The sequence below is a fragment of the Aquarana catesbeiana genome, linkage group LG11, assembly GCF_042186555.1.
Source record: "Aquarana catesbeiana isolate 2022-GZ linkage group LG11, ASM4218655v1, whole genome shotgun sequence".
Lineage (NCBI taxonomy): Eukaryota > Metazoa > Chordata > Amphibia > Anura > Ranidae > Aquarana > Aquarana catesbeiana.
This window is the reverse complement of record NC_133334.1, coordinates 263487488-263515128: the sequence shown is the minus strand read 5'-3', so window position 1 is coordinate 263515128 and position 27641 is coordinate 263487488. Positions and strand designations below refer to the sequence as shown.

The 27641-nt window shown below is 42.4% G+C and overlaps 1 protein-coding gene and 1 non-coding gene across 2 annotated transcripts in view; both read right to left on the bottom strand.

Annotated features, from left to right (window-relative positions):
* The window catches only part of PEPD (peptidase D), a 249397-nt gene that overhangs the window by 128149 nt on the left and 93607 nt on the right, over positions 1–27641 (bottom strand). The window contains exon 8 of the mRNA XM_073605776.1: positions 659–734. Coding sequence (XP_073461877.1) covers positions 659–734 — 76 coding nt within the window. The remainder of the gene's footprint in view (positions 1–658; positions 735–27641) is intronic.
* On the bottom strand, positions 22035–22165 carry LOC141113096 (small nucleolar RNA SNORA63). The gene has a single exon (XR_012236724.1). It is a non-coding gene; the product is annotated as a small nucleolar RNA SNORA63 (small nucleolar RNA).

Here is a 27641-nt window from a genome sequence, read left to right as displayed (position 1 = left end):
GCACTCTCCAGTTTTAGTAAATCAACCTGCACTTTGTTTAGACTTAAAGCGGAGTTCCACCCAAAAATGGAACTTCCGCTTTTCCGGTTCCTCCCCCCCTCCAGTGTCACATTTGGCACCTTTCGGGGGGGGGGGGCAGATACAGGTATTTGCACCCACTTCTGGCGATAGAACGCTGCAGTATGCGCGGCGATCTACGCCATGCCTGGCCCCTCCTCCATCGCATCCCCCCCCCCCGTCTTCTGGGTGACACACAGGTCCCAGAAGACAACAGGGACCAGTGAAGATGCGTTTTTTTTTTGCGGCGGAACTCCGCTTTAATACTGCTTTGCAGAACTGCTATTAACGAAAGGCACAATGACAGGTTCTCTTTAGCATTACACAGAAACCCGCTCTATATATTCAACAAATAGCAAGGAGTTAATGTAATGAATGACCTCAACAGTTGCTATTCATAGAATTGTGTAATACCGGGGACATTTCTATTACTACACATAGAAGACAAGAAGCAAAGGAATGAAACAATCGATAGTCACATTTCCCTGCAGTCAATACAATTATCTGTGATGTGACAGAAGAAAACAGGAGGACGTACGAGACACACACACCATTGTTCACTTCAACAACAGCGAAAAAAAAAAATGCAGAGAGGTCTTACCTCCTTATGGGCCTCACTGGAAATTCTGTTTGTGTAGCGCAGAACCTCCAGCTCCATGTCCGTCTTGAAAACACGGCTGCAGACAAAAAAAAAAATGGAAATAAAAAATGGCGAATTGCTGAAAGTGACTTTTATTAAAATGTATACCAAATAATGGAAAAAATAAAATCATATTCATACATCGGTGCAATGCATACACATTTCCCATTATTTTATCCTTTTAAAAGAGAAGCATGGGAATATACATTTATTTTTAATCATACTTACCCAGGTGGATGCTGCATCGGTCTCCCGCTGGCTCAAACACTGAGAACCGAGCGATCAAACATCACCGATCACTTGGTTCTCACAGCTCCCCGAGCAGAGATCCGGTGACTGTCACTGGAGTGCTGGACTGTGGAGAGGGCAGGAGTGGCCGGCTCAGGCTCTCAGCAAGCTCACTGACAAGCTGAGCCGGGTGCCAGTCCAGGCATGTGGGCGGATCCCGACTTCACTGCTGTGATCTTGCCCAAGCCTGGACCGGCCCAGTGACATCCTCCGACAGCAGGCTTCAGTCCGCTGTCAGCTGAAAACGGGTCACAGGAGTAAAAAATTAACTGCATGGCTGTGTTCCACAGAAGTACAACCAAACAAGCTTTGGCTGTACTTCCCCTTTAAGTACAGAAAAGTGCTGGATGACCTGCCAGAAATCCAGTGAGCTCCTAACTTCCTGTACAGAGCTGACAACGCTACCAATGCTGCACTGAAATCTCAAGAAGCCTTGTTAGCCCCTCGCGTAGAGGCTAAAAAAAAGCTCCATGCCACACTTGGGACGTTGTCTTTAAGAAAGCATGAAGACTCATCAGAACAGAATTTACTCCTTCTGGCTATTTGAACAAAGAAAGAATACCATTCTGCATCTTGGTGTGGGGTGTTCCTGTGTAATGGTCATAGTGAGGGAAAGAAGATGTTGGTAACAAAAGAATGAAGTCTACAATTTGTAACATTTTGGATAATGGCCAAAGACACATGTAAGATGGTTGTTTGAATGCACCACACCCTCCTGACAACATCATTTGAGGGAATTCCATTTATGAGGACATCCACCATCCCAACAATTTTTTTTAATCACTTCAATATTGGGCACTTTTACCCCCTTCTGGCCCAGGCCAATTTTCAGCTCTGTCACACTTTGAATGACAATTACTCATTCATACAACACTGTACCCAAACAAAATGTTTATCTTTTTTTTTTTAGACATAAAAATCTTTCTCTTTTGGTGGTATTTAACCACTTAAGGACCGGAAAGGATTTAGCCCCCTTCATGACCAGGTCATTTCTTGCGATACCGCACTGCGTCAGTTTAACTGACAATTGCGGTCGTAAGACGTTGTACCCAAACAGAATTTATGTCCTTTTTTTCCCCACAAATAAAGCTTTCTTTTGGTGGTATTTGATCACCTCTGCGGATATATATATATATATATATACACACACACATATACACACTAAGAATGTATTCATCAGTTTAGGCCGATATATATTCTTCTACATATTTTAAGTACAAAAAATTTTAAAAAAATCACAATAGGCGTATATTGATTGGTTTGCGCAAAAGTTGTGGTTGATGAATTTCTGGAATCCAAGGGTTACAGAAGAAAACAACAGCACCACATAATTTGAGAGGCCAAGTGTCAGGACCAGTATCTGAACCAGCAACCTCTGCTGTGTCTGGCAGAGTCTGTTCTTGCTGAGCCACCTGAGGTACAGCTCCCTGGACAATTCCTTGAATAAACTTGCCTTGAACCTTGTTTCTCGTGAACCTTGAACTCTTTTCTCCTAACATGAACTTCCTATTTAAGTAATGCCTTTGCACTTCCCGTTTGCCAGATTATTGTGCACTCTCCAGCCAATATCTCGCTCTTATCACTCTTGCTGCCACCCGTATCTTCGCTACCACTTGTTATCGACCTTTGGCTTGTTCCTTAAATACGCTTCTGCTTGATCCCAACCTGCAGCCATTTGTTACTGACCTTTGGCTTGTTTACGGACTATGCTTTTGCTTTTTCTGCCCTGCTACTATATCTGCTATTGGACCCCGGCTTGCTCACCTCCTGGTGGGGCTATCCTGAGGACCACGACCTGGTACCAACAGGCAGCAAAACCAATCTCCACCTTGAGGAGGTGAATATCGGTCAGTGATTAGACCCCATGTCATCCGCTAGGCTTACCTGCTTGTATACTTATCCTGCTGTGCGGTGGGAGCCTCTACTGCTATAGTTACTGGTCTCTAAACCCGACCCCTGAGCATGACACCAAGGCATATTTCCTTAATCATATAAGCCAACATGTTGGCATTGTGGTTAAGGGTAGCAACATCTGGCTGCTGAAACTTAAATTCTACAAACTATATCTACAGTGTTGTGTTTCAGTATTATTTCCCTATCTGCCTCCAAGCACATGAGCCAGCAAAGCAGCAGTTAAAAAGAAAAGACGTTGCCAGATCTACTGATTGCCAACAACACAGACCTGATCACAGACGTGGTAATACGGGACAATTTAGGAAACAGCGATCACAGGTCAATTAGCTTCAGTATAACTCACACAAATAGGAAACATAAAAGGGAACACAAAGGGGTTTATTTACTAAAGGCAAATCCACTTTGCACTACAAGTGCACTTGGAAGTGCAGTCACTGTAGATCTGAGGGGGACATGCAAGGAAAATAAAAATTACAGCATTTTTGCTTGTACATGATTGGATGATAAAATCAGCAGAGCTTCCCCTCATTTCAGATCTTCCCCTCAGATCTACAGCGACTGCACTTCCAAGTGCACTTGTAGTGCAGAGTGGATTTGTCTTTAGTAAATCAACCCCAAAGACACTGAAATTTCAAAAGAACCAACTTCCCTAAACTACAAACCTTCCTAGAAGATATAAATTGGGATAACATCTTAGAAACAAAAAATACGGAGGAGAGATGGGTTTGCTTTAAGAGCATATTAAATAAGGGCATTAGCCAGTGCATCCCATTAGGAAATAAATTTAATAGAGCTAAAAAAAGTCCTGGATGGCTTAACTCCAATGTAAAAATGCATATAAAAGCAAAGGTGAAGGCCTTCGAAAAAATACAAGGCTAAGGGATCATCATCAGCATTCAGACTTTACAAAGAATGCAACAAGATATGTAAGGGTGCAATTAGGGCAGCTAAGATAGAACATGAAAGACACATAGCAGAGGAGAGCAAAAAAAAATCCCAAGAAGTTCTTTAAGTATGTAAACAGTAAAAAAGGGAGGACAGACCATATTGGCCCCATAAAGAGTAGAGAAGGACATCTGGTTACAAGAGATGGGGAGATGGGGAAGGTATTGAATTTATTATTCTCCTCAGTCTTCACGAGGGAATTGGGGGGCTTCAGTAACCAAAACTGCAGTGTTTGTCCCCATGACACAGACACAAGAAGCACCTCCATGGTTAACAGAGGACAGAATTAGAAATAAACTTGGGAAACTTAACATTACTAAATCACCGGGACCAGATGGCTTGCACCCGAGGGTACTTAGGGAACTCAGTCAAGTAATTGCCAGAGCATTGTACCTAATTTTTACTGACAGTCTGATTGGAATGGTATCAGCTGATTTGAGAAAAGCCAATGTAGCAGCAATATTTACAAAAGCGCCAAAAGACATCCCTGGGAATTACAGACCAGTTAGCCTAAGATCAATAGTATGCAAGCTCTTAAAGCTCTTATGCCACGTACACACGATCAGTATTTTAGCCAGCAAAAGACCGATGAGAGTTTTTCGTCGGAAAATGCGACCGTTTGTATGCTCCGTCGGACTTTTGCTGGCCGAATTGCAGCCAGCAAAAGATTGAGAGCATGTTCTCAATTTTTCGGTCGGCAAAAGTTCCTATCCGAAAATGCAAACCTCTGTGGCCATTCCGACTTGCAAAATTCCTACACATGCTTGGAAACAATTCGATGCATGCTCGGAAGCATTGAACTTCATTTTCTCGGCTCGTCGTAGTGTTGTACGTCACTGTGTTCTTGACAGTCGTAAGTTTAGCGAACTTTTGCGTGACCATGTGTATGCAAGGCAAACTTGAGCGGAATCCCGCCGGAAAAGCCGTCATATCTTTTTCCGACGAGAAGTCCAATCGTGTGTACACGGCATTAGAGGGGAGGATAAAGGGACTATATACAAGATTTTAGTAATGAGAACGGTATCATTAGCAGTAATCAGCATGGATTCATGAAGAATTGTTCTTGCCAAACCAATCTATTAACCTTCTATGAGGAGGTGAGTTGCCATCTAGATAAAAGGAAGGCCCGTAGATGTGGTGTATCTGAATTTTGCAAAAGCATTTGATACAGTTCCCCATAAACGTTTACTGTACAAAATAAGGTCCGTTGGCATGGACCATAGGGTGAGTACATGGATTGAAAACTGGCTACAAGGGCGAGTTCAGAGGGTAGTGATAAATGGGGAATACTCAGAATGGTCAGGGGTGGGTAGTGGGGTCCCCCAGGGTTCTGTGCTGGGACCAATCCTGTTTAATTTGTTCGTAAACGACCTGGAGGATGGGATAAACAGTTCAATCTTTGTATTTGCGGACAATACTAAGCCAAGCAGGGCAATAACTTCTCTGCAGGATGTGGAAACCTTGCAAGAAGATCTGAACAAATTAATGGGGTGGGCAACTACATGGCAAATTAGGTTTAAGTGTAGAAAAATGTAAAATAATGCATTTGGGTGGCAAAAATATGAATGCAATCTATACACTGGGGGGAGAACCTCTGGGGGAATCTAGGATGGAAAAGGACCTGGGGGTCCTAGTAGGTGATAGGCTCAGCAATGGCATGCAATGCCAAGCTGCTGCTAACAAAGCAAACAGAATATTGGCATTAAAAAGGGGATCAACTCCAGAGATAAAACAATAATTATCCCGCTCTACAAGACTCTGGTCCGGCCGCACCTAGAGTATTTTGTCCAGTTCTGGGCACCAGTCCTCAGGAAGGATGTACTGGAAATGGAGCGAGTACAAAGAAGGGCAACAAAGGTAATAAAGGGTCTGGAGGATATTAGTTATGAAGAAAGGTTGCGAGCACTGAACTTATTCTCTCTGGAGAAGAGACATTTGAGAGGGGATATGATTTCAATTTACAAATACCATACTGGTGACCCCACAATAGGGATAAAACTTTTTCGCGGAAGGGAGCTTAATAAGATACGTGGCCACTTAAAATAAGAAAAGAGGTTTAACCTTAAACTGCATAGAGGGTTCTTTACTGTAAGAGCGGTAAGGATGTGGAATTCCCTTCCACAGGCGGTGGTCTCAGCGGGGAGGATGGATAGTTTAAAAAAACAATTAAATAAGCACCTTAACGACCGCAACATACAGGGATATACAATGTAATAATGACATATAATCACACACATAGGTTGGACTTGATGGACTTGTGTTTTTTTTCAATGTCACCTTAGTGGCTAAAGAATTTGTGGAATCCAATGAATACTGAAGAAAACAAAAGCACCACACCATTTAAGAGCCCAAGACATATTTCCTTACATGATATAAACCAACACATTTACACTTTTTATTGCCTAATTCATCAAGATTTTAATGGTTGCATAATGGTTAAGGGTTCCAACAACCAGCTGCTGAAACCTAATTTTATAACCTACATCCAGTGTTATTTTTAAGTAATCTTTCCTCATCTCGACTCCAATTTCCCACCTCTAAGCAAATAAACCAAGTAGCAGGTGAAGAGAAAAGAGTGCCCACATGATTCTGTAAACCCTAAACCGTGGTGACGTTTGTACTCTAATCCCTTGGTCTAGAAGAGGTCTGAAATGCCGCGTACACACGACCAGACTTTCCGGCAGACTAGGTCCAACAGTCTATCCGACGGACTTTCGGCGGACTTTCCTAACTAACGGACTTGCCTACACACGATCAACCAAAGTCCGACGGATTAGTACGTGATGACGTACGACTGGACTAAAATAAGGAAGTTTATAGCCAGGAGCCAATAGCTGCCCTAGCATTGTTTTTAGTCCGTCGGACTAGCATACAAACGAGCGGATTTTTCGACCGGACTCGAGTCCGTCGGAAAGATTTGAAACATGGTTTTATTTCTAGGTCCGTCGGACTTTTGGGGAAAAAAAGTCAGCTGGAGCCCACACACGATCGATTGGCCGACGGAGTCCGGTCCGCCGGGCCAAGTGTGCCGGAAAGTCCGCTCACGTGTACGCGGCATTAACTAACCTCTCTTCCCAACTGCCCCCTCCGCCATAGTCTAATCTCTTCCTCCCTTCAAAACAATCCACTTGTTCCTCGCCTCTGCCTTGAAGACCGTGCTAGGATGAGATTTGCCTCTCCTCTTATGCACTTCAAACTCAATTACCATCTGCATTTACCACCATCCAAAGTTCCATTTCATGTCTGGGAGCAGCCGGCCACCCCGTCGTTCACAACTGTTTTGTATTTGAGATATGCTGGCTGGCACCCTGCTCTTCATCGCGCTGCTTCTTGTCGATAGCAATAGGACTTGTATCAATAAGGCGGCCTTTTATAATGCCAGATAAAATGCTTTGTCTCTGCTTTCCATCTCACCAAAAGATTACTTTTCCTTTAGAAAGCTACAGCAAAGGCTTATGAGACACTCGGAGCGTGTTCTACAAGGTACTCGACGCATAACAACTGAAACTGAAGAATTATCTTTTGCAATTATAGTCCTTCATGTATATATACAGTTAAAAATGGTATCAAGTTCTATATTATTTATTCAAGAAAAGCATCCTATCTAATTAACAGATGAACTTCAAGGAAAAAGAATACATATATGTTATTCTGCCAAAAGATTTGTATTTGTGTTTATCTAGTCCTGAGATTGAGGCTGGGTTCACACTGGATGCCGATGCGTCTCACAGCAGGGGTCCTGTGCGTCCTGGTTCACCGTTTCAGGTCTGATTTCAGCCCGTATTTTGGGCTGAATTCGGACCTGAAATGAACCAAAAGATGCACAGGGCTCTTGTGCAAATTTGCACCGGAGCAGCATCGGGAATATGTGTCACAATCTCCTGCTATTGCGATTCGCAAAAGTGTGAACCTGGCTTTACACAGGAAGAACATTTGGCAAATAATTTGGTCAACTGGCAACAAAACAGTAACATGATTGGGTATAAAAAGGACATCTTAGAGAGTCAGTGTATCAGAAGGATGGGCAGAGGTTCATCAATCTGTTTAAAAATTGTCAATTACGGAATAATGTTCCTCAATGTAAAATTGCAAAGACTTTAAACATATCATCATCTACAGTACATAATACCATCAAAAGATTCTGAGAATCTGAAGAAATCTCTGTGCTCAATCGACAAGGCCGAAACGCAATACTGGCTTGTCATGCCAACCAAAAATGTAAGGTAAAGCTCTATTATGAAAAGAAGAAGCCATATCTGAGCATAATCCACTGTCTTCTCAGTGCCAAAGTTCATTTAAAATGGTCTGTTGCAAAGTGAAAAAAACTGTTCTGTGGTCCGACAAAACAAAATTTGACATTCTTTTCGGCAACCATGGGCGCCGCATCCTCCAGGTTAAAGAGGAGAGGGACCTTCTGGATTATCAGCGCTCAGTTCTAAAGCCTGCATCTCTGATGGTATGGGGGTGCATTAGCATGTATGCAATGAGCAGCTTACACATCTGGATGGCACCATCAGCGCTGAAAGATCTATCCAGGTTTTAGAGCAACATATTCTCCAATCCAAACAACATCTTTTTCAGGGAAGGCCTTGTATATTTCAGCAGGACAATGCTAAACCACATACTGCATTTATGACAACAGCATGGCCTCCTAGTAGAAGAGTCTGAGTGCTTAACTGGCCTGCCTGCAGTCCAGACCTTTCACCAATTGAAAGTATTTGGAGCATCCTGAAAGGAAAAATATGACAAAGACGTTCCAGGACTGCTGTGCAGTTACAATCCTGTATCAGGCAAGAATGGGGCAACATTCCTCTCCCACAACTCCAGCAGCTGGTCTCCTCAGTTCCCAGACATTTAGTTTTGTTAAAAGAAGAGGGGATGCTACACTGTGGTAAATAGGACCCGGCCTCATCTTTTTGGAGACATGTTGCTGCCATCAATTTACAAATTACCTAATTTTTTTATTTAAAATGATCCATTTTCTCAGTTTAAACATTTGATGTTTTCTGTTTTTTTGTGAATAAAATATGGGTTTATGAGATTTGCAAATAATTACAGTCTGTTTTTAGTCCCATTTTTTTGGAATTGGGGATGTTCATACCATACCTGTAGGGTTCCCCTAGAAGCTGGAAATCTCTGAAGTAGATAACTATTCTAATGATCTCCACTTGCTTCCATGTTAAAATTCTTCATGGCTATCTCCTTTCAAAATGAATACTTCACCTTTCAGGGATCACCTCTGAATTGAATCACGTGCTGGTCTGGTATATACACTATATAACCAAAAGTATTGGGAAACCTTCCTTTACACACATGAACTTTGATGGCATCCCAGTCTTAGTCCGTAGGGTTCAATATAGAGTTGGCCCACCCTTTGCAGCTATAACAGCTTCAACTCTTCTGGGAAGGCTGTCCACACGGTTTAAGAGTGTCTATGGGAAGGTTTGACCATTGTTCCAGAAGCGCATTTGTGAGGTCAAGCACTGATGTAGATGAGAAGACACAGTTCGCAGTCTCTGGTCTAATTCACCCATAAGGTGTTCTATCAGGTTGAGGTCAGAACTCTGTGCAGGCCAGTCAAGTTCCTCCACCCCCAAACTTGCTCATCCATGTCTTTATGGACCTTGCTTTGTGCACTGTTCCAGATCATTTGGTAGGGGTGGGGGGGGATATTGTGTGGGGTTGTTTTTCAGGGGTTGGGCTTGGCCCCCTAGTTCCAGTGAAGAGAACTCTTAAGGTGTCAGCATACCAAGACATTTTGGACAATTTCATGCTCCCAACTTTGTGGGAACAGTTTGGGGATGGCTCCTTCCTGTTCCAACATGACTGCACACCAGTGCATAAAGCAAGGTCCATCAAGACATGGATGAGTGAGTTTGGGGTGGAGAAACTTGACTGGCCTGCAAAGAGTCCTGACCTCAACCTGATAAAACACTTTTGGGATGAATTCGAGCGGAGACTGCGAGCCAGGCCTTCTCGTCCACATCAGTGCCTGACCGCACAAATGCACTTCTGGAAGAATGGTCATACATTCCCATAGACACACTCTTAAACCGACTGGACAGCCTTCTCAGAAGAGTTGCAGCTGGTATAGCTGCAAAGGGCGAGCCAACGCAATACTGAACCCTACGGACTAAGACTGGGATGCCATTAAAGTTCATGTGCGTGTAAAGGCAGGCGCCCCAATACTTTTGGTAATATTGTGCATCCCTCCAGTCTCCAGTAGCAAAATCTCCTGGCTCTGTCCCTTCAACAAGGCAATAATGAGCCCCTTTGATGCAGACTACCACATACCTAAAATTGCAGTGTGCTGGATGCACCACCTAGAAGAAAGTGGAAACAAGACAGACTGCTAACAACCTAGGGGTCCACCTTTAAATCAAACCTGAAAGCCATCGAGGTTCCATGAGATGAAGACAAACGGGCCGCAGCTAACAGAATTTGATGGAAACCACTTACTGCCAAATACATCAAATTTTATAGGAGGACCTACATCTACATTTGAGGCAGCCCAGATGCTTATTCTACATTATGGAGAATTTATGGAGGAAGCATGACATAATTTTGCTTTAATCTGGCTGCAAAATATAAATGAAACTGGACAACCTTGTGAGGATACATTACCACTGGTTTTACCCAACCCAAAGAACCCCAATCCAGTCCCTCGAAAAAGAATTTTGGAATTTAGAATATGAGGATTGGAGACCTCAGCAATGCAATGAAAAACAGAACACAATACACCCAAACCTAAAGCAAAATTTGGGAGTACAGAACGTAAGAACACAAACAGAAGGCAAAACTGAGTAGGGATCTGCCCAAAATGACTTGAACCCAGATTTATGTCCGTGATAAAAAAGGAACAGAACTCAAGACGTGAAGACCAGGCTAAGGAACATAAGTATTGTAGGTTTAGGCACCTGACCAAAAATTGGAACATACAGTATAAAGAGGGAATCTGAGCCATAAGAACTTGGCAGAGGGGATAGAAAGCAGAACAATACCATCTGCAGTCTTTGAAAGAAAAAAAAAAAAAAGACTCCAAATCAAAAACTAGATACTAATTCCAAGACATGAATATGATATCCCAGCAACTGGCATTTGGATCAGAGAGAAGGACTTTCCTGGCAAGCTAGACTTTAGAAACGTAACAACATAAAGGGCCAAGTACCAAAGGAACAGGTAGTATGCAGACTTTCCAAGCTTAAGTCTCAAGTTTGATTCCCACCAGACCATCTGTTGTTTGAATGGACTTGCCTGTTCTGATGCAGTTTTCCTCCAGCTACCCAACTACGCTAGTTTCCTTAAACATTGTCAAACGCTCCAGAAAGGTTAATCTTTGTCCAATAAGATTGTCCCTTGACAACTGCCAACCTCACATAGTAAAATCAGAGCTGTTAATGCCCAACTCCAGTCTAAACATTGGCTTGGAACCTCTACTAGGTCTTTAATGCTGTCTGTGTCCCCAGTGGGGAGATTTACCATCAGAAGTGATAGAATATCTCTCTGAACAAGACAGAGATCTCCACAAGAAGAGTTTGGAGTGATTAGAACATCTGTTAATATTTTTTTTATCATTGCTTTAATACATTTTTAGTAAATCTATGTGTCGTCCTGTCTTGGGGACACCTGAACCTGCTAATTTCTTGTCCTTCTATATCTGAGACAGACAGGGGAAAAATCTACCCAATAAGGGCACAGATGAAAAACAATCATATCACCCAGGCAGAACCATCAGATTGAGTTCATTCCTAAAGTCTGAGTTTTTTTATACTTTGAATCCAACAGATACCTTTTGCTATATTGTCTATGCCTTGATGAAGAGGTTTTGGGCGCCCAAAATGTGTTGGTTGCCTTTTGTGTTCCTGTTGCAACATAGTAATACTCTTGAGATGATCAGTTGGTGCCTACTTACATGTGAATTTCTCAATTGTGTCTTTTTTTGGGGGTGGCTCTTTTGTGAACGGCAGCTGTATTTTTTTTTTTTTTTAAGGAAGCGAGCCGCACATCCCGACATCCAGCAAACAAGTGCACTTGTGCGGCTGGCCTCCTTAATCGCTCCTTTACCCCTCTACTCCACCAGCTTTACCATTATACCTTTATCAGCAAGGATTCGATTTGCCCAAGTATATTCTCTTTGCCGTCCTGCTGCCGTGGAGTGCGGGAGGGTCTTTTCCTCTTGAGGACAACAACATTCACAGACCTCTTTGACGCCCTTTTGCCTTAAGACAGCAATCCCACTGGCACAATTAACCTGTGCTGTTTGACTGCAATTTTTTAATGTGATATAATGAAATATTGAAAACTATCTCACCATTCATCATATGAATTCCTCCCTCTCTTTGCATCCCTGGAGAAGGATTAAACTGTATCCCGAAACGCGTTGGGTGTAAGGAGGTCTCTTCATATACCCTCTTGCATGGTGATAGAAACTGTTTGTTCAGATAAATCAATATTTCGCTCTATTTTTAATCATGTTTAATTATTAACAAAATTTGTTTATTATATTACTTTGTATAAACTTGTACATTTTTACATAAGATTCTATAAAAACACATAAATTAAAGGAAGTGTACAGGGGTTGTGTATAAGAAAGAAGCTGTATTTTGTGCAAAAAAAAAAGTAAAAGAAATGAAGTCTGAGGATCCTCTGAGGCTGGAAAAACCCAGACACAGTCTGTTATTAAAGAGAGGATTAAAGAACGGTGCATGATGCAGAGAAGCCACTTAGGACATTGATTAAACCAGCTATACATTAGGGGACTTGCCAGCTTTAATAGGCTCTCAGAGCAAAGGAAATCTAATTTTATAAGGGACACGAATTCTCTATTTTCCTATCCAGCCTCAGCTGTGTAATCTGTTAAATGCAGCGTGCAAAAGACTGACGAACTACTCCAGGCGAATGTGGAAAGAAAAATTCTCTCTCGTATATAGAAATCTATTTAAGAACTGAAGACTTGTTAAACTTAGATTGTAATATGTGAACTCACCCGTCATTGTACATATTAACCATTTCAGCTCCCACATCCGTATACCTCCCACACTCGTATATTATAGAGTAGAGCAGTTTTTATACTTCTACTGAGAATCTGTTTATTTGGTGATAAATTTGTCCAAAAGTGGACAGACTTAAAAAAAAATATAGACAAGGTTTGAAAAATAATGGAAATCATCTAAAAATTAATTGTGCCTAGACAGCACCCTAAAAATTTACCAAAAATAGCAGTGCACTTCCTGGTATGGATTTACATTGAGGGACATGTTTTTTTTTTTAATGTATTTATTTTTAATAAAGAATGTCAAAAATGGTGTGTGTTTTTATTTACTTTTAACATTTTCGGTGAATGAGTAGGGGGTACTGTGTCCCCCTATTCATTCACATAGGGGTGGCGGGGATCTGAAGGCACTCTCTTCTTAAAGGGGGCTTCCAGATTCTGATAAGCTACCCCATGCATGTACCCCCACAACCACCAAGCCAGGGTTGTGGGGAAGAGGCCCTTGTCTTCAACAAGAGGACAAGGTGCTTTTCCAGCATGGCACAATTATTCACAAATTAAATAAAAGGCACCTTTTACATCCGCAGCTTTCATGAAAGCAGAACTTTGGCCCTTTCTTCAGTCTTGCACAGTTTTGTAGGGCTGAAACAACTAATCGATTAATCGACAACTAATCGATTATGAAATTAATTGATTACTATTTTCATAATCGATTAATCGGCCAGTAACATAATGGGGTTGAAAATAATAAAATTAGCCCTTTATAGTACAAAAAGAGCAAATAATCGCTACTGTAAATATTACTTTCACAGTTCTACAGTAAAAAAATGAACCCCTTACAGTAGCGATTATTTGCTTTTTTTGTACTAAGGGCTCATTTTAGTTTTTTTTAACCCCATTATGTTATTAAACGTCTTAGACCTGGTTCACATCTTTGTGTTTTTTGGTGCTTTTTGCAGAAAGACACTACAGTTCATTTAACATGGTTTTCCATGGGACACGTTCACATCTATGCTTTTTTTCAGCCGCTGCGTATTTGGAAAGGGTCAAGGACTTTTTTTTTTTTTTTTTTAACGCAAAACAGCGCTTTTTTGGTTCAATATACTTAAATGGAGAAGCTGCAGAAAAGCATGTAATGCGTTTTTGCAGCAATTTGTATTTTTTAATCTGCCCAACAACAAATTGGCCAAAAAACTGTATTCATCTTCTAATAGTATATAGTATACCAGTGATGGCGAACCTTGGCACTCCAGATGTTTTTGAACTACATTTTCCATGATGCTCTTGCACTCTGCAGTGTAGTTCAGCATCATGGGAAATGTAGTTCCAAAACATCTGGAGTGCCAAGGTTCTCCATCACTGGTATATACAGTATATCTCTTCTGTCTGTTATTCTCAGAGTGGATTCAATATTTTGCTCCCTAACCATATAGTTGGTTGTTTATATTTACCACTGCATAGAGATATTTAAGAATAAATTGCTTTTTTTTAAAACTTTACATAATAACGAAATTATACACCACACTTTTTTTTTTAAGGTTATTAACCGATTAATCAAAACAATAATAGACCAACTAATCGATTATGAAAATAATCGTTAGTTGCAGCCCTACAGTTCTGAGTAAGCAATTTCAGTCCAGGAGAAGAGTCTGTACAACTTAGCAAGACCGAAGGGCAGACTGGAGTTACCCTTTAATAAAAGCCGCAGATGTAGGAGGATTTCCACCAACATGTTAAATCTTCTCTGTGGTTTCAGGGAAGAATTCTGTTTGAAGAAAAGACAATGACATCCACAGAGCAGATCTGAAGTGCTCAGTTACATCTGAAATCACGCCGTCAATCCGAGCCACATTCCTTCCACGAGATACCAAACAACTTACCAAGTGTGCAAAAAAAAAAAAAAAAAAGCTTTGCAGCCACCCACGCGTTTGTCACCTCCGCAGCACATGTGAAGGATGAGGCATGAGACTTAACACACCGACGGAGATAAAAGAGATTCGTTTTCACAGACTGCTAATTAAAAGAGCCGAGGAAGATCTTGCACCCCTCAATCAACGGCTCGGGCGAAAATCATGCAGTGATGCCACCGGGACACAGAGCGCGGCTTAATTGCAGACGAGCACCATCGACCGCGTGGATGTTAGTTTGCACCTCTGACATACGCCTCGTGGCTCCGGATGCCAATTAGAAGCGTTCGGTAACACCTCCCATCTGCATTTATTAAACAAATTTGGGCACAGGTACTAAAAATAGACCGCGGGGGGGGGGGGGGGGGGGGATTGGGGGGATATGACAGATTATGTTGGCAACCAAGGAAGCTGTGCACAAGGACAAATATGAGGATCTGTCCCCGTAAACAAACATAATATTCTGATGCTGACAACTTCTGACACTGAGCAGAATCAGTTCATTCAGAAAATACTTTAGCTCGGCTTAAAGGATCAGTCCACTGGTATCAGAACTGGTATTACAGTTTTTGGTGGATGCTGGATAGTTAAATCACCTTCCGGTTTCTTCTTGTCTCAGGGGTGCTACTAGTTATATCTCAGATTTCCCAGATCTGCAATCTGCTGTGCCCATTATGAGGGGTTCCCACCATCCCTGTGCTGAGTTCCCTGGTCTTTACACCTGCTGTGCCCATTATGAAGGGTTCCCACCATCACTGTGCTGAGTTCCTGAGTCTGTACACCTGATGTGCCCATTATGAGGGGTTTCCACCATCACTGTGCTGAGTTCCCTGGTCTTTACACCTGCTGTGCCCATTATGAAGGGCTCCCAGTCCCCACCATCCCTGCACTGAGTTCCCTGGACTGTACACCTGATGTGCCCATTATGAGTGGTTCCCCCCATCCCTGTGCCGAGTTCCTGGGCCTGTACACCTGCTGCACCCATTATGAGGGGTTCCCACCATCCCGGTGCTGAGTTCATGGGACTGTACACCTGCTGTGCCCAATCCATGCACTGAGCTCCCTAATTTCCTTTCTCACAGACCAAACAAGAAGTATGAAAACAGCCTAAACATAGACAGCAACATAAACTGACAGATTTTAACCCTTTCCACTCTATAAAAAGAGAAAAACAAAATACTGTAGCACTCTAAACCTATGTTAACAATCTGGCTGAGATGTAATAATAAAGAGTAGAAAAAATAAAATATGTACCTTTCCTGGGGAAAATGCTGCATCTCTTTCCTTAGGTGCTAATCATAACCCAAATCCTGAGCGTTTGGTCATGTGATTTCTGCTAAGGGTAAGGAACAGCCAAGTTGAACTTGCATGGTTTCCTTCAGCACAGATCAGATGACCAGATGCCGAGCCTACTGGCCATGTATCCAGCACTGCTGGGAGCCTTCGGCAGCATTTTCTCCAGGCGAGCATTTGAGCTCATCTATTACTCATTATTTCTCCAGCCAACTTAGACTGTTCTCAGTGTCTAGAATTTCTCCCCCAAAACACAATCCTAATTCAGCGCTCAGCTACCGGCAGGAAAGTACATTCAGTCAGAGAGTTACTTATTTATTAATGTGATCATTTATTTAATACACACTGTGAGCCTAATAAGGGAAACTCAGGGCCCTCATAGAACCAGCAGGCAGAAGCTGAGCAGAAAAAAAAAAAAATGGGAAAACGCACTTTTATTTTTAGCGAGTCGGCTCTGGCAAACCAGAATATTATTTATCAGGTACATGAGATCTAGGAACAGAGTCACAAATATAAAGTGTAACTTTATATGAATGTTCTTGACTTTATGCCCATTCATTTATCATATATAGTCTACTCCGGGACCCCAAGATGCTTGAAAAGGTATATGATTTCAATTTATAAATACCGTACTGGTGACCCCTCAATAGGGATAAAACTTTTTCAAGAAACAAAATTCCCTGGTCTGATGAAACAAAGATTGAACTCTTTGGCCTATTTGTCAAGTGTCATATCTGGAGGAAACCAGGCACCGCTCATCACCTGGCCAATACCATTCCTACAGTGAAGCATGGCGGTGGCAGCATCATGCTGTGGGGATGTTTTTCAGCGGCAGGAACTGGGAGACTAGTCAGGATCGAGGGTAAGATGAATGCAGCAATGTACAGAGACATCCTTGATGAAAACCTGCTCCAGAGCGCCCTGGACCTCAGACTGGGTTGAGGTTCATCTTCCAACAGGACAACTATTCTAAGAACACAGCCAAGATAACAAAGAAGTGGCTATGGGATAACTCTGTGAATGTCCTTGGATGGTCCAGCCAGAGCCCAGACTTGAACCCGATTGAACATCTCTGGAGAGATCTGAAAATGGCTGTGCACCGACGCTCCTCATCCAACCTGATGGAGCTTGAGAGGTCCTGCAAAGAAGAATGGGAGAAACTGCCCAAAAATAGGCATGCCAAACTTGTAGCATCATACTCAAAAAGACTTGAGGCTGTAATTGGTGCCAAAGGTGCATCAACAAAGTATTGTGCAAAGGCACAATATTTATGCACATGGGATTTTTTTTCATTTTTTTATTTTTAATACACTTGCAAAGATTTCAAACCAACTTTCACATTGCCATTATGGGGTATGGTTTGTAGAGGAAAATAATTTAATCAATTTTGGAATGAGGTTGTAACTGTTTTTTTTTTAACTGCCAAAACCCAAATCTATATTCCAGAAATCCTGATAAGATAACATTATATTTATAAGTGTTTATACAAATGTACAAGTTAAAAACAAGGTACCAAACATGCCTAGGAGTTAACGTTCAGAAGGTGAATTTGTCACAATAAATCTCTTAATGAAAACATAAAACTAGGTCTACCCTACTATAGCCAATGAAATCTCCTCATCAAATATAGTGTATAAATCAGAGGCTGTGCCCATTTACTGAAGTAAATCACAGTGTAGGGTCCTCAACAGGATTCCATCATGGAAACTTAAATCACCATTACTGGTAAAAATTCCAAATGGACTATACAGTGTTTTTTAACTGTCAGAACCAAAAGTTGTATTCCATAAATCCCGATATAACATTACATTCACAACAAGTATCTACCAAAATGTACAAGTAAAAAAACAAGGTACCAAACATGTCTAGGCTAAAACGCTCAAAAGGTGAATTGGTCTGGTTACATCTCCTAAGGAGAATACAAAATTAGTGTACCCCACTATAGGCAATGAAGTCTACTCATCAAATACAGTCCATAAATCAGAGACCATGCTCATTTACTTAAGTAAATCCCAGTGTAAGGTCCTCACTGGGAGTTCCAAGTGGACTTAATGCCCTCTGTGTTTTTTTGCTTTTTCTTGCCAGAACCAAAAATTTTATTCAATAAATCCTGATATGATAACATTACATTTACAACAAGTGTCTACCCAAATGTACAAGCTAAGGACAAGGTACCAAACATGCCTAGGCTCTAAAGCTCAGAAGGTGAATTGGTCACATTATACATCTCCTAAAGAGAATACGAAATAGGGTCTACCCTACTGTAGGAAATGAAGTCTTCTCATCAAATATGGTCCACAAATAAGAGGTCGTCCACATTTTACAGAAGTAAATCACAGTGCAGGGTCCTCCACCACAGAAATTTCTATCATCAAAACCAGAACCAAAAATTGTATTACATAAAACCTGATACGATAACATTACATTCAAAAGTGTTTCCCCGAACATACAAGTAAAAAACAAGGTACCAAACAATCCGAGGCAATATTGTTCAAAAGGTGAATTGGTCACATTACATCTCCTAAGGAGAACACGAGATAGTGTCTACTCTACTATAGGCAAGTAAATCAAATATACAGTAATCCATAAGTCAGAGGCTGTGCTCATTTACTGAAGGAAATCACAGTGTAGGGTTCTCAACAGGACTCCATTATGTAAATTTCAATCATCAATGCTGGTAGTAAAAATCTATGTGGTCTATAAGGGCTCTGTTTTTGTTTTTTTTTTTAACTGCCAGAAATCTATATTCCATAAATCATGATATGATAACATTATATTCATAACAAGTGTCTACACAAATGTACAAATAAAAAAAACAAGGTAGCAAACAAGCCTAGGCTTTAATGTTCGGAAGGTGAATAGATCATATTAAGTCTCCCAAAGAGAATACAAGATACTGTAAGGTCTACCCTACTATAGGCAATGAAGTCTTCTCTTCAAATATACACTAGTTCATAAATCGGAGCTGTGCTCATATGCTAAAGTAAATCACAAGTGTAAGGTCCTCAACAGGATTCCAACACAGAAATTTCTATCACCAAAAGTATTAGTTAAATTCCAAGTGGATTATATGCCTTCTGAGAAAGCCAAACCCATATGTCAGGGCAGGCGGCACTTGACGGTTTGTAAGAAGTTCAACAGTTAAAGTGAACCTTTCAGTAAGTTTATAACTCTGCTTGAAAAATTCTAGGAATAGTATTATTTTTCGGAAAAGCTTCACTTTTTCTTAAAGTCTCTAATCCAATGACTTTGCCTAGGCAAACAGGTCATCAGTCTGCTGCAGACAGGAGAAAGCATTTCCTTAGTCTCCTCTCCCTCAGTGTACAGACTGCAACATTGTAACTTTGTAGCAGTCTGATAGGTTCACCTTTAAAAGAGAAGGGAATTTTTTATTTTTTTGCAGTTTCAGACTTACGTAGGTGGATGCAGCATTGGTCTGATGCTGCATCTTTCCCCTGATGCCTTTGCACTGAGAACCGAGCGATCGAACATCGATGATCGCTCAGTTTATAGAGCTCCCGAGCAGACAGCAGTAGACTGTTAGTCACTGCTCTCTGCTCTTCTCCCTCCTCGCTCACTGAAGCGCTGAATTGTGGAGGGGGCGGAGCGGCCGTTTCAGGCTCTCAGCGGTTTGCTGAGAGGCTGAGCCGTGTGTCAGTTCAGGCACCTGGTGGATCTAGACTCCGTGGTCAGGATGATGCGGTTCCTAGACTGACATTGGTGACTTCAGCACAGAGCGGTCTTCAGTCTGCTCTGAGCTGAAAACGGGTCGCGGGAGTGCAAAAAGGAATTGTACTCCTGTAATCCATAGAAGTACAGCCAAACCAGCTTTGGCTATACTTCTCCTTTAACTTTGTAGCAGCTATCACTTGTAGTTTCTAAGGAAGGTCTGGACTACAGCAAAGATAATTTTGAGGACTGTAGGCTCCTGGCATTGGCTTAAAGTGGTTGTAAACCCTTACAACACACTTTTTGCTACAGGTAAGCCTATAATAAGGGTTACCTCTAGCTACCCTGGATATCTCCTAAACCTGAACGGTTTAGGAGATGTCCCCTGCATTTGCATGTGCCGACGTCATCGGCACATGCGCACTGAATCAAACTGAAGCAATGGCACGTACGTGCCGTTGCTTTAGTTAGACTGTGCCGCTACCGGCGGCTTCCGCGCACATGCGCGGGAGTGACGTCATCACAGCCAATCACAGCGGCGGAGCCCGCGATACCCGGAAGTAGCTCAGGGAGCGATGTGCCGGCCGGAGCGGTTAACGAGGACCGCTGCGGGGGCTTCGATCTAAGGTAATACATAATGAGCTAGTATGCTAAGCATACTAGCTCATTATGCCTTTGTCTTGCGTTTTTTTTTGTTTTTTTGGGGGGGTTTAAAACCACTTTAAAGTGATTGTAAAGGCTCGTTTAAAAAAAATAAAATAAAAAAATAAATAACAAACATGTTATACTTATCTCCTCTGTGCAGTTGGTTTTGCACAGAGCAGCCTGGATCCTCCTCTTCTCGGGTCCCTCTTCACTGCTCCTAGCCCCTCCCTTCTTTGAGTGCCCCTCAGCCAGCAGCTTGCTACAGGGGGCACCCAAGCCGAGTCAGAGCTCCGTGTAGCGTTTCAGACACGGAACCCTGACCCGGCCCTGCCCCTCTCTCCCCTGATTGGCTGACTGGCTTTGATTGACAGCTGCAGAAGCCAATGGCGTAGCTGCTCTGTCTCAGCCAATCATGAGGAGTGTCCTGGATGGCTGAGGGAATCGTGGACATAGCTGGAGAGAGAAGGAACTCAGGTAAGTAATTAGGGCGGCTGGGGAGGCTGCTACTCACACAAGGTTTTTTTATCTTAATGCATAGAATGCATTAAGATAAAAAAAAACTTCAGCCTTTACAACTCCTTTAACAAGGTAAAGAGGGTAACAAATCCATTTTATTAATATTTTTGTCATCACTAAACATCTATTCTTTGAAGTCTTTTTAGATCTAGGATTTTTCGAGATCTTTACATGCTGTAATTCAGTAACACAGAGGCTGGGGATGGATTATACCGCAGTCCATTTACTATCTGAATATATAGTTACTCTTCGCAGCTGCATGAGTCCAGTCTAGGCCGGACAGCCGGATCTGGAGACTTTAAACTAATTACGCCGTTAATTATCTGACTGATACCAGAGCCACAGCGATCTCATTACCATGACAGCCGAACGTGACACCGCGGACTGAGAATAGCCGGCTTTGTCATGACTGATCACGAGTTAATCCTGCCAGGAAGGAACGCAACGTCTATCAGGATTTTGGGGATTAGGCACATCACAATCCATTTTCACTGTGTTAATCCTCTGGATCTCCATGGATATGTAACCAGGAGGCCTGTCCGCTGAGCAGGCGCTGTGTCGGTGGGGTGCTCGGCTGCACGCTCTCAGCCGCCGTATACAGGCTGCGAATGGAGAAGTTGCTGAACATTTACACAGCTAAGCTAAAAGTAAGAAAGTTGATGTGTAGGGCCAAAAACTTTCAAAGCCATCCGGTGACATCACTGACCCTCGCTCGGTCGAACAGAGATTGGCCAACTGTGACGCTCCACTCCAAAAACTTCTTTTCTAGGTTATCCACAGTGAGGAAGGCTTAAAGTGATATTAAAAGGCAAGTTTTTCTTTAAAAAAAAAAAAAAACAACAAACATGTCATACTTACCTACTCTGTGCAGTGGTTTTACACATAGCAGCCCAGATCCAGGGTTTTTGTCCTCCTCCCTTTTTCTTTTTTTTTCTCCTCACTGTGTGGTTTCTCGAATTCCTTTGCATTAATCTCCAGATACCCTTCTGTGCCTCTCCTGAGGAAGCAAGTTTTTTTTCTTTTATCTGGCGAAACGCGTAGAGAAATCCAGCACAGATCATCTATGTTGAGGACAGTTTTTCAATTCGGTTTTAATACTGTACATATATGCACCTCCACTGTTGGTAAATGTATAGGACAGTGTTTTTTTGTTTTTGTTTTTTTTTACCTGTTTGAGACCAAGCGTCCCTGTCGGCTGTATTTGTTTCAGAACAGACAGGGATAGTAGGAAGCAATTTATTATTTGCAGGCGGAACGACAGAACAGCACTTCCCAGCTATACTGTAACTTAACCTGCGTGGACAGTGTTTTTAAATGTATGTAACATTTTGGATTAATACATTTCCTTACATATTTTACACTTTTGGGGTGTGACTCGTTAAAAGGAGAAGTCCAGGGGGAGCTCGTTAGGCTGGGCTTCTCCTATGGGTCACAGGAGTGCAATTCGTTTCGCACTCCTGTGACCCGTTTTTAGCAGAGAGCGGTCTGAAGTCCGCTCTCTGCTGACGTCACCAAGATCAGCCCAGACACCGCGTCATCCCGACTCTGGAAGTCTGGATCCGCCAGGTGCCTGGACTGATAGTTGTCTCAGCCTCTTAGTGAGTCGCTGAGACGGCCACTCCCCGCCCCTCCACAGCTCAGCGCTCCAATGAGCATGGAGGAGCAGAGGGGAGAGCTGCTGATTGACAGTCAGCAGCTCTCTGCTTGAAGAGCTGAAAGAACCGAGCCATTGGTGGTGTTGGATCGCTCAGTTCTCAGTGCAGAGGCGGCAGGGGGCCGATGCTGCATCCACCTAGGGAAGTATGATTATGGTAAAAAAAAAAATTCCCATACTTCTCTTTTAAAGTCCCGTGGGCCTTGAAATGTGGTTGTGTCAGCCTAGATCCTCATCTGGCACTCCTGGCCCCTCCCTCCTGCTGCGTGCCCCCAGAGTAAACAGCTTGCTGTGGGGGCACCGGAGCAGAGCCGCTGCTTCCCCAGCAGGTCCAGGCCCCGCACTTACCCCATCTCGCAGGCAGCGCTGCGGGTGGCGGCGGCTTCTCTCCGGGCTCGTCTTCCTGCTTTTCCTGTCTCCTCTTCCCGGCGGCCAATCCAATCGGCTCCCCTTTCGGTCCATCAGGTAATGGGTGTCACAACCCGCTTCCTGATTGGCCGGGAGGAGAATCAATGTTACAAAAGTGAATATTCATCCGCTTTTGTCACACAACCGGGTGGGCTTGGGGCGCAGTGCACTGCACCCCAAGCCCACCCTTTTTTTTATCCTATTAGAGCCTCTGGCTCTAATCACGTGCTTCAAACCCCCCATTGGAATCCGTGCGTCCGGCACCCTGCATGTAGATCAGGGGGCAGGACACATGGAAAGGGGGGGCGGTGCCCGTGCACCCCATGAACGGGCCACTACTACTCTTGAGAGGCGTACTGACACACAGGTGATGTGATGTTAGGAAGCTGTGTAAAGCCCCCTACCAGCTATGATCTGCCTGCATTGCATAGAGAAGCACAGAGACTCTAAAATATCTCTAAAATAAGGTTTGTAATGAAAATGGAAAAGGTCTTATTTAAAAAAAAAAAAAAAATTGCATGTTGATAATCGGGAGTGAAAAGAAACCAGGAAAGGCAAAATGTAAGCAGATTACATTTCAGCTTCCACCTTATTCCTAAGCATCCCTTATTCCATTGAATAATCCATTGTTCTGGGTAACTTCTCTTAGGCCTCGTTGGACACACTTTTTTTAATGAGGAAGTAAACTTCTAGAAGACCTTATGCAAAGACTTGCTTGTAATGTATTATATTGTTAGCAACATATACTTTTTACAATGCCTTGAAAAAGTATTCATACCCCTTGAAATTTTCCACATTTTGTCATGTTACAACCAAAAACGTAAATGTAACACAGGACATACCTCACCCCTATTTGGGTAGCCAGATATAAGCGTAATCAGTCCACCCTTTGCCTACTATGTGGGCAAGAAACGGGCACGTTCTACCATTTGATATGGACCTGTACAAAAATTCAACAGCTTTGGAAACAAGTTGTAACCTTTTTGCATGACACCATGGGTTCTCCCATAGCGCTAGAACCAAAACAATGTCTTCTAGGGATATTCCCAGATACAGTAGACAAATTCACTATATACTCGAGTAGAAGTCGAGTTTTTCAGCACATTTTTTTGTGCTGAATGTGCCCCCCTCGACTTATACTCGAGTCAAGCACTTTTCTGCAGCAAAAAATTTCATTTTCCGAACTAAATTTGGGGCCCCGTATCTCAGGGCCCCTTAGTGTTAGGAACCCTAAATTCGGTGTGCAAACCCAGTCGAACTGGCCCCGAGATACAGGGCCCCAAAATCGGTTCGGAAAATGTCATTCTCTGCTGCAGAAAAGTGCTTGACATTTTCTGAACCGACTTTGGGGCCCCGTATCTCAGGGCCACTTGGGGCTAGGAACCCCAAATTTGGTGTGCAAACACAGTGGAACTGGTACCACGACATATCCAAAGCTGGAGTTCCTAGCACTAAGTGGCCCCAAGATATGGGGCCCCAAAACCGGCTCAGAAAATGTCACTCTGCTGCAGAAAAGTGCTTGACATTTTCTGAACCGATTTTTGGGGCCCTGTATCTTGGGGCCACTTGCTAGAAACCCCAGCTTTGGATATTTTATGGTGCTGGGTTTGCACACCAAATTTTGGGTTCTTAGCACTAAGTGGCCCAGAGATACGGGGCCCTAAATTCGGTCAACTGTGTCCATCTGCAGCAATGTCATTTCGGGACCCTTTGGGTTCAGAGACCCCAAATTTTGACTGCAGCTAGGAGGCATCTAGGAACCCTTAACTACCGAGTTTGAAGTTCGGGGGACCTATGGCTGCAAATAGGCACAGTGAGGCTGCAAATGGGCACAGTGAGGCTGCAAATGGGCACAGTAATGCTGCAAGTGGGCATTGTTGACCCTCTTTTCCACTTACAGTAGCTGTGCATTTCTCACCCTCGTCTTATACTCGGGTCAAAAAGTTTTTCCCATTTTTTTGTGGTAAATTAGGGCCTCGACTTATACTCGGATCGACTTATACTCGAGTATATACGGTATTCCTCCCCGAAACTCTATTTTCCGTTAGGAAAATAATTGCAAGAAAGTGGATGAGACCATCTCCCCCCTAGTTTTGCGGAGTGGAGGACAGAAGTCAACACAACCTTACCATACAACAAATACGTATATATTAATAGAGGCTGCTCGGCCACATACAATAAGATCTGGGATCGTTGGTTACAGGAACCAGAAACTTGCAGTTAATTATGAATCTGATCAGTAATACAAAAATTTAGATGCTTACAATTAGTCTTTATTCCTGCTGTGTCTAGTGAATGCACATATCAAAAATGTAAAACAGCATATGCCATTCCATAATAATTGTTATACCTGTATTGAATGTAGTATTCAGTTCATGGACTATAATATGCGCTTTATGTATGCAAATGCTACATTACTCATATACACACCATCTGTATTCAAATAAAAACCTTTTGTTCAAAAAAAAAAATATTAACCTGACCAGTGACACAAAGGTTCAGACACATAAATGGATAATCAATCTTTATATCGGCAGTATTTTGTGGATGCACTTACCTAGATATACATCAGCATATACTATTGTATAATATTTGCTATATCTGTATTGAATGCACCATTCATTTTATGGAACTCATTCTGCAATCTATGTATACAATACGTTAAATATGTATGCATCATTTTGACTTAATAAAAAACTTTGTTCAACGAAAAAAAAAAAAAAACGTAAATGTATTTTATTGGGATTTTATGTGATAGACCAACACAAAGTGGCGCATAATTGTGAAGTGGAAGGAAAATGATAAATGGTTTTCAAATTATTTACAAATAAATATCTGAAAAGTGTGGCATGCATTTATATTCAGCCCCCTTTACTCTGATTCCCCTAACTAAAATCTAGTGGATCCAATTGCCTTCAGAAGTCACCTAATTAGTAAATAGAGTCCACCTGTGTGTAATTTAATCTCAGTATAAATACAGCTGTTCTGTGAAGCCCTCAGAGGTATGTTAGAGAACCTTGGTGAACAAACAGCATCATGAAGGCCAAAGGAACACACCAGACAGGTCAGGGATAAAGTTGTGGAGCGGTTTAAAGCAGGGTTAGGTGATAAAAAAAAATTCCAAGCTTTGAACATCTCACAGAGCTCTGTTCAATCCATCATCCGAAAATAGAAAGAGTATGGCACAACTGCAAACCTACCAAGACATGGCCGTCCACCTAAACTGACCGGCCGGGCAAGGAGAGCATTCATCAGAGAAGAGCCAAGAGGTCCATGGTAACTTTGGAGGAGCTGCAGAGATCCACAGCTCAGGTGGGAGAATCTGTCCACAGGACAACTATTAGTCGTGTTCTCCACAAATCTGGTCTTTATGGAAGAGTGGCAAGAAGAAAGACATTGGTGAAAGAAATCCATAAGAAGTCCCGTTTGCAGTTTGTGAGAAGCCATGTGGAGGACACAACAAACATGTGGAAGAAGGTGCTCTGGTCAGATGAGACCAAAATTGAACTTTTTGGCCTAAAAACAAAATTCTATGTGTGGTGGAAAACTAACACAGCACATCACCCTGAATACACCATCCCCACCGTGAAACATGGTGGTGGCAGCATCATGTTGTGGGGATGCTTTTCTTTAGCAGGGACAGGGAAGCTGGTCAGAGTTGATGGGAAGATGGATGGAGCCAAATACAGGGCAACCTTACAAGAAAACCTGTTAGAGTCTGCAAAAGACTTGAGACTGGGGTGGAGGTTCACCTTCCAGCAGGACAACGACCCTAAACATACAGCCAGAGCTACAATGGAATGGTTTAGATCAAAGCATATTCATGTGTTAGAATGGCCCAGTCAAAGTCCAGAACTAAATCCAATTGAGAATCTGTGGCAAGACTTGAAAATTGCTGTTCATAGACGCTCTCCATCCAATCTGACAGAGCTTGAGATATTTTGCAAAGAAGAATGGGCAAAAATGTCCCTCTCTAGATGTGCAAAGCTGGTAGAGACATCCCCAAAAAGACTTACAGCTGTGATTGCAGTGAAAGGAGGTTCTACAAAGTATTGACTTCGGGGGGCTGAATACAAATGTACCCCACACTTTTCACATATTTAAGAAAAAAAATTGAAAACCATTTATCATTTTCCTTCCACTTCACAATTATGTGCCACTTTGTGTTGGTCTATCACATAAAATCCCAATACAATACATTTATGATTTTGGTTGTAACGTGACAAAATGTGGAAAATTTCAAGGGGTATGAATACTTTTTCAAGGCACTGTATATCGTGTATAATAAAGCCAAAATTCTTTTAGACATATTGTATGTTATTAGTATTTGTTTATGTGCACATGGGGGTATATTTAAAGTCCTGGTGCCCATTGCTACTATGGTATGTACGGGATGGGACCCCTGTCTTCACAAACTTCAATATAAAATTACACTCCCTCCCACAAAACACAAACTCTTCCTCCAACATTTACCTATAGGTAATTCTATAATAAGGCTTACCTATAGGTAGTGTAAATATCTGCTAAATGTGTACCGTTTAGGAGATAATTACAATACATGCAGCCAGTGACCTCAATGACACATACGCTCTGAAGGAGTGAAAACGGAAGCGGCTACAACACTGACATTGTGGCGCTGGAACAGCTTTGTTTTCAGGTAAGTTTCACATAATGTGCTAGTATGCGATGCATACTAGCACATTTTGACTTTAC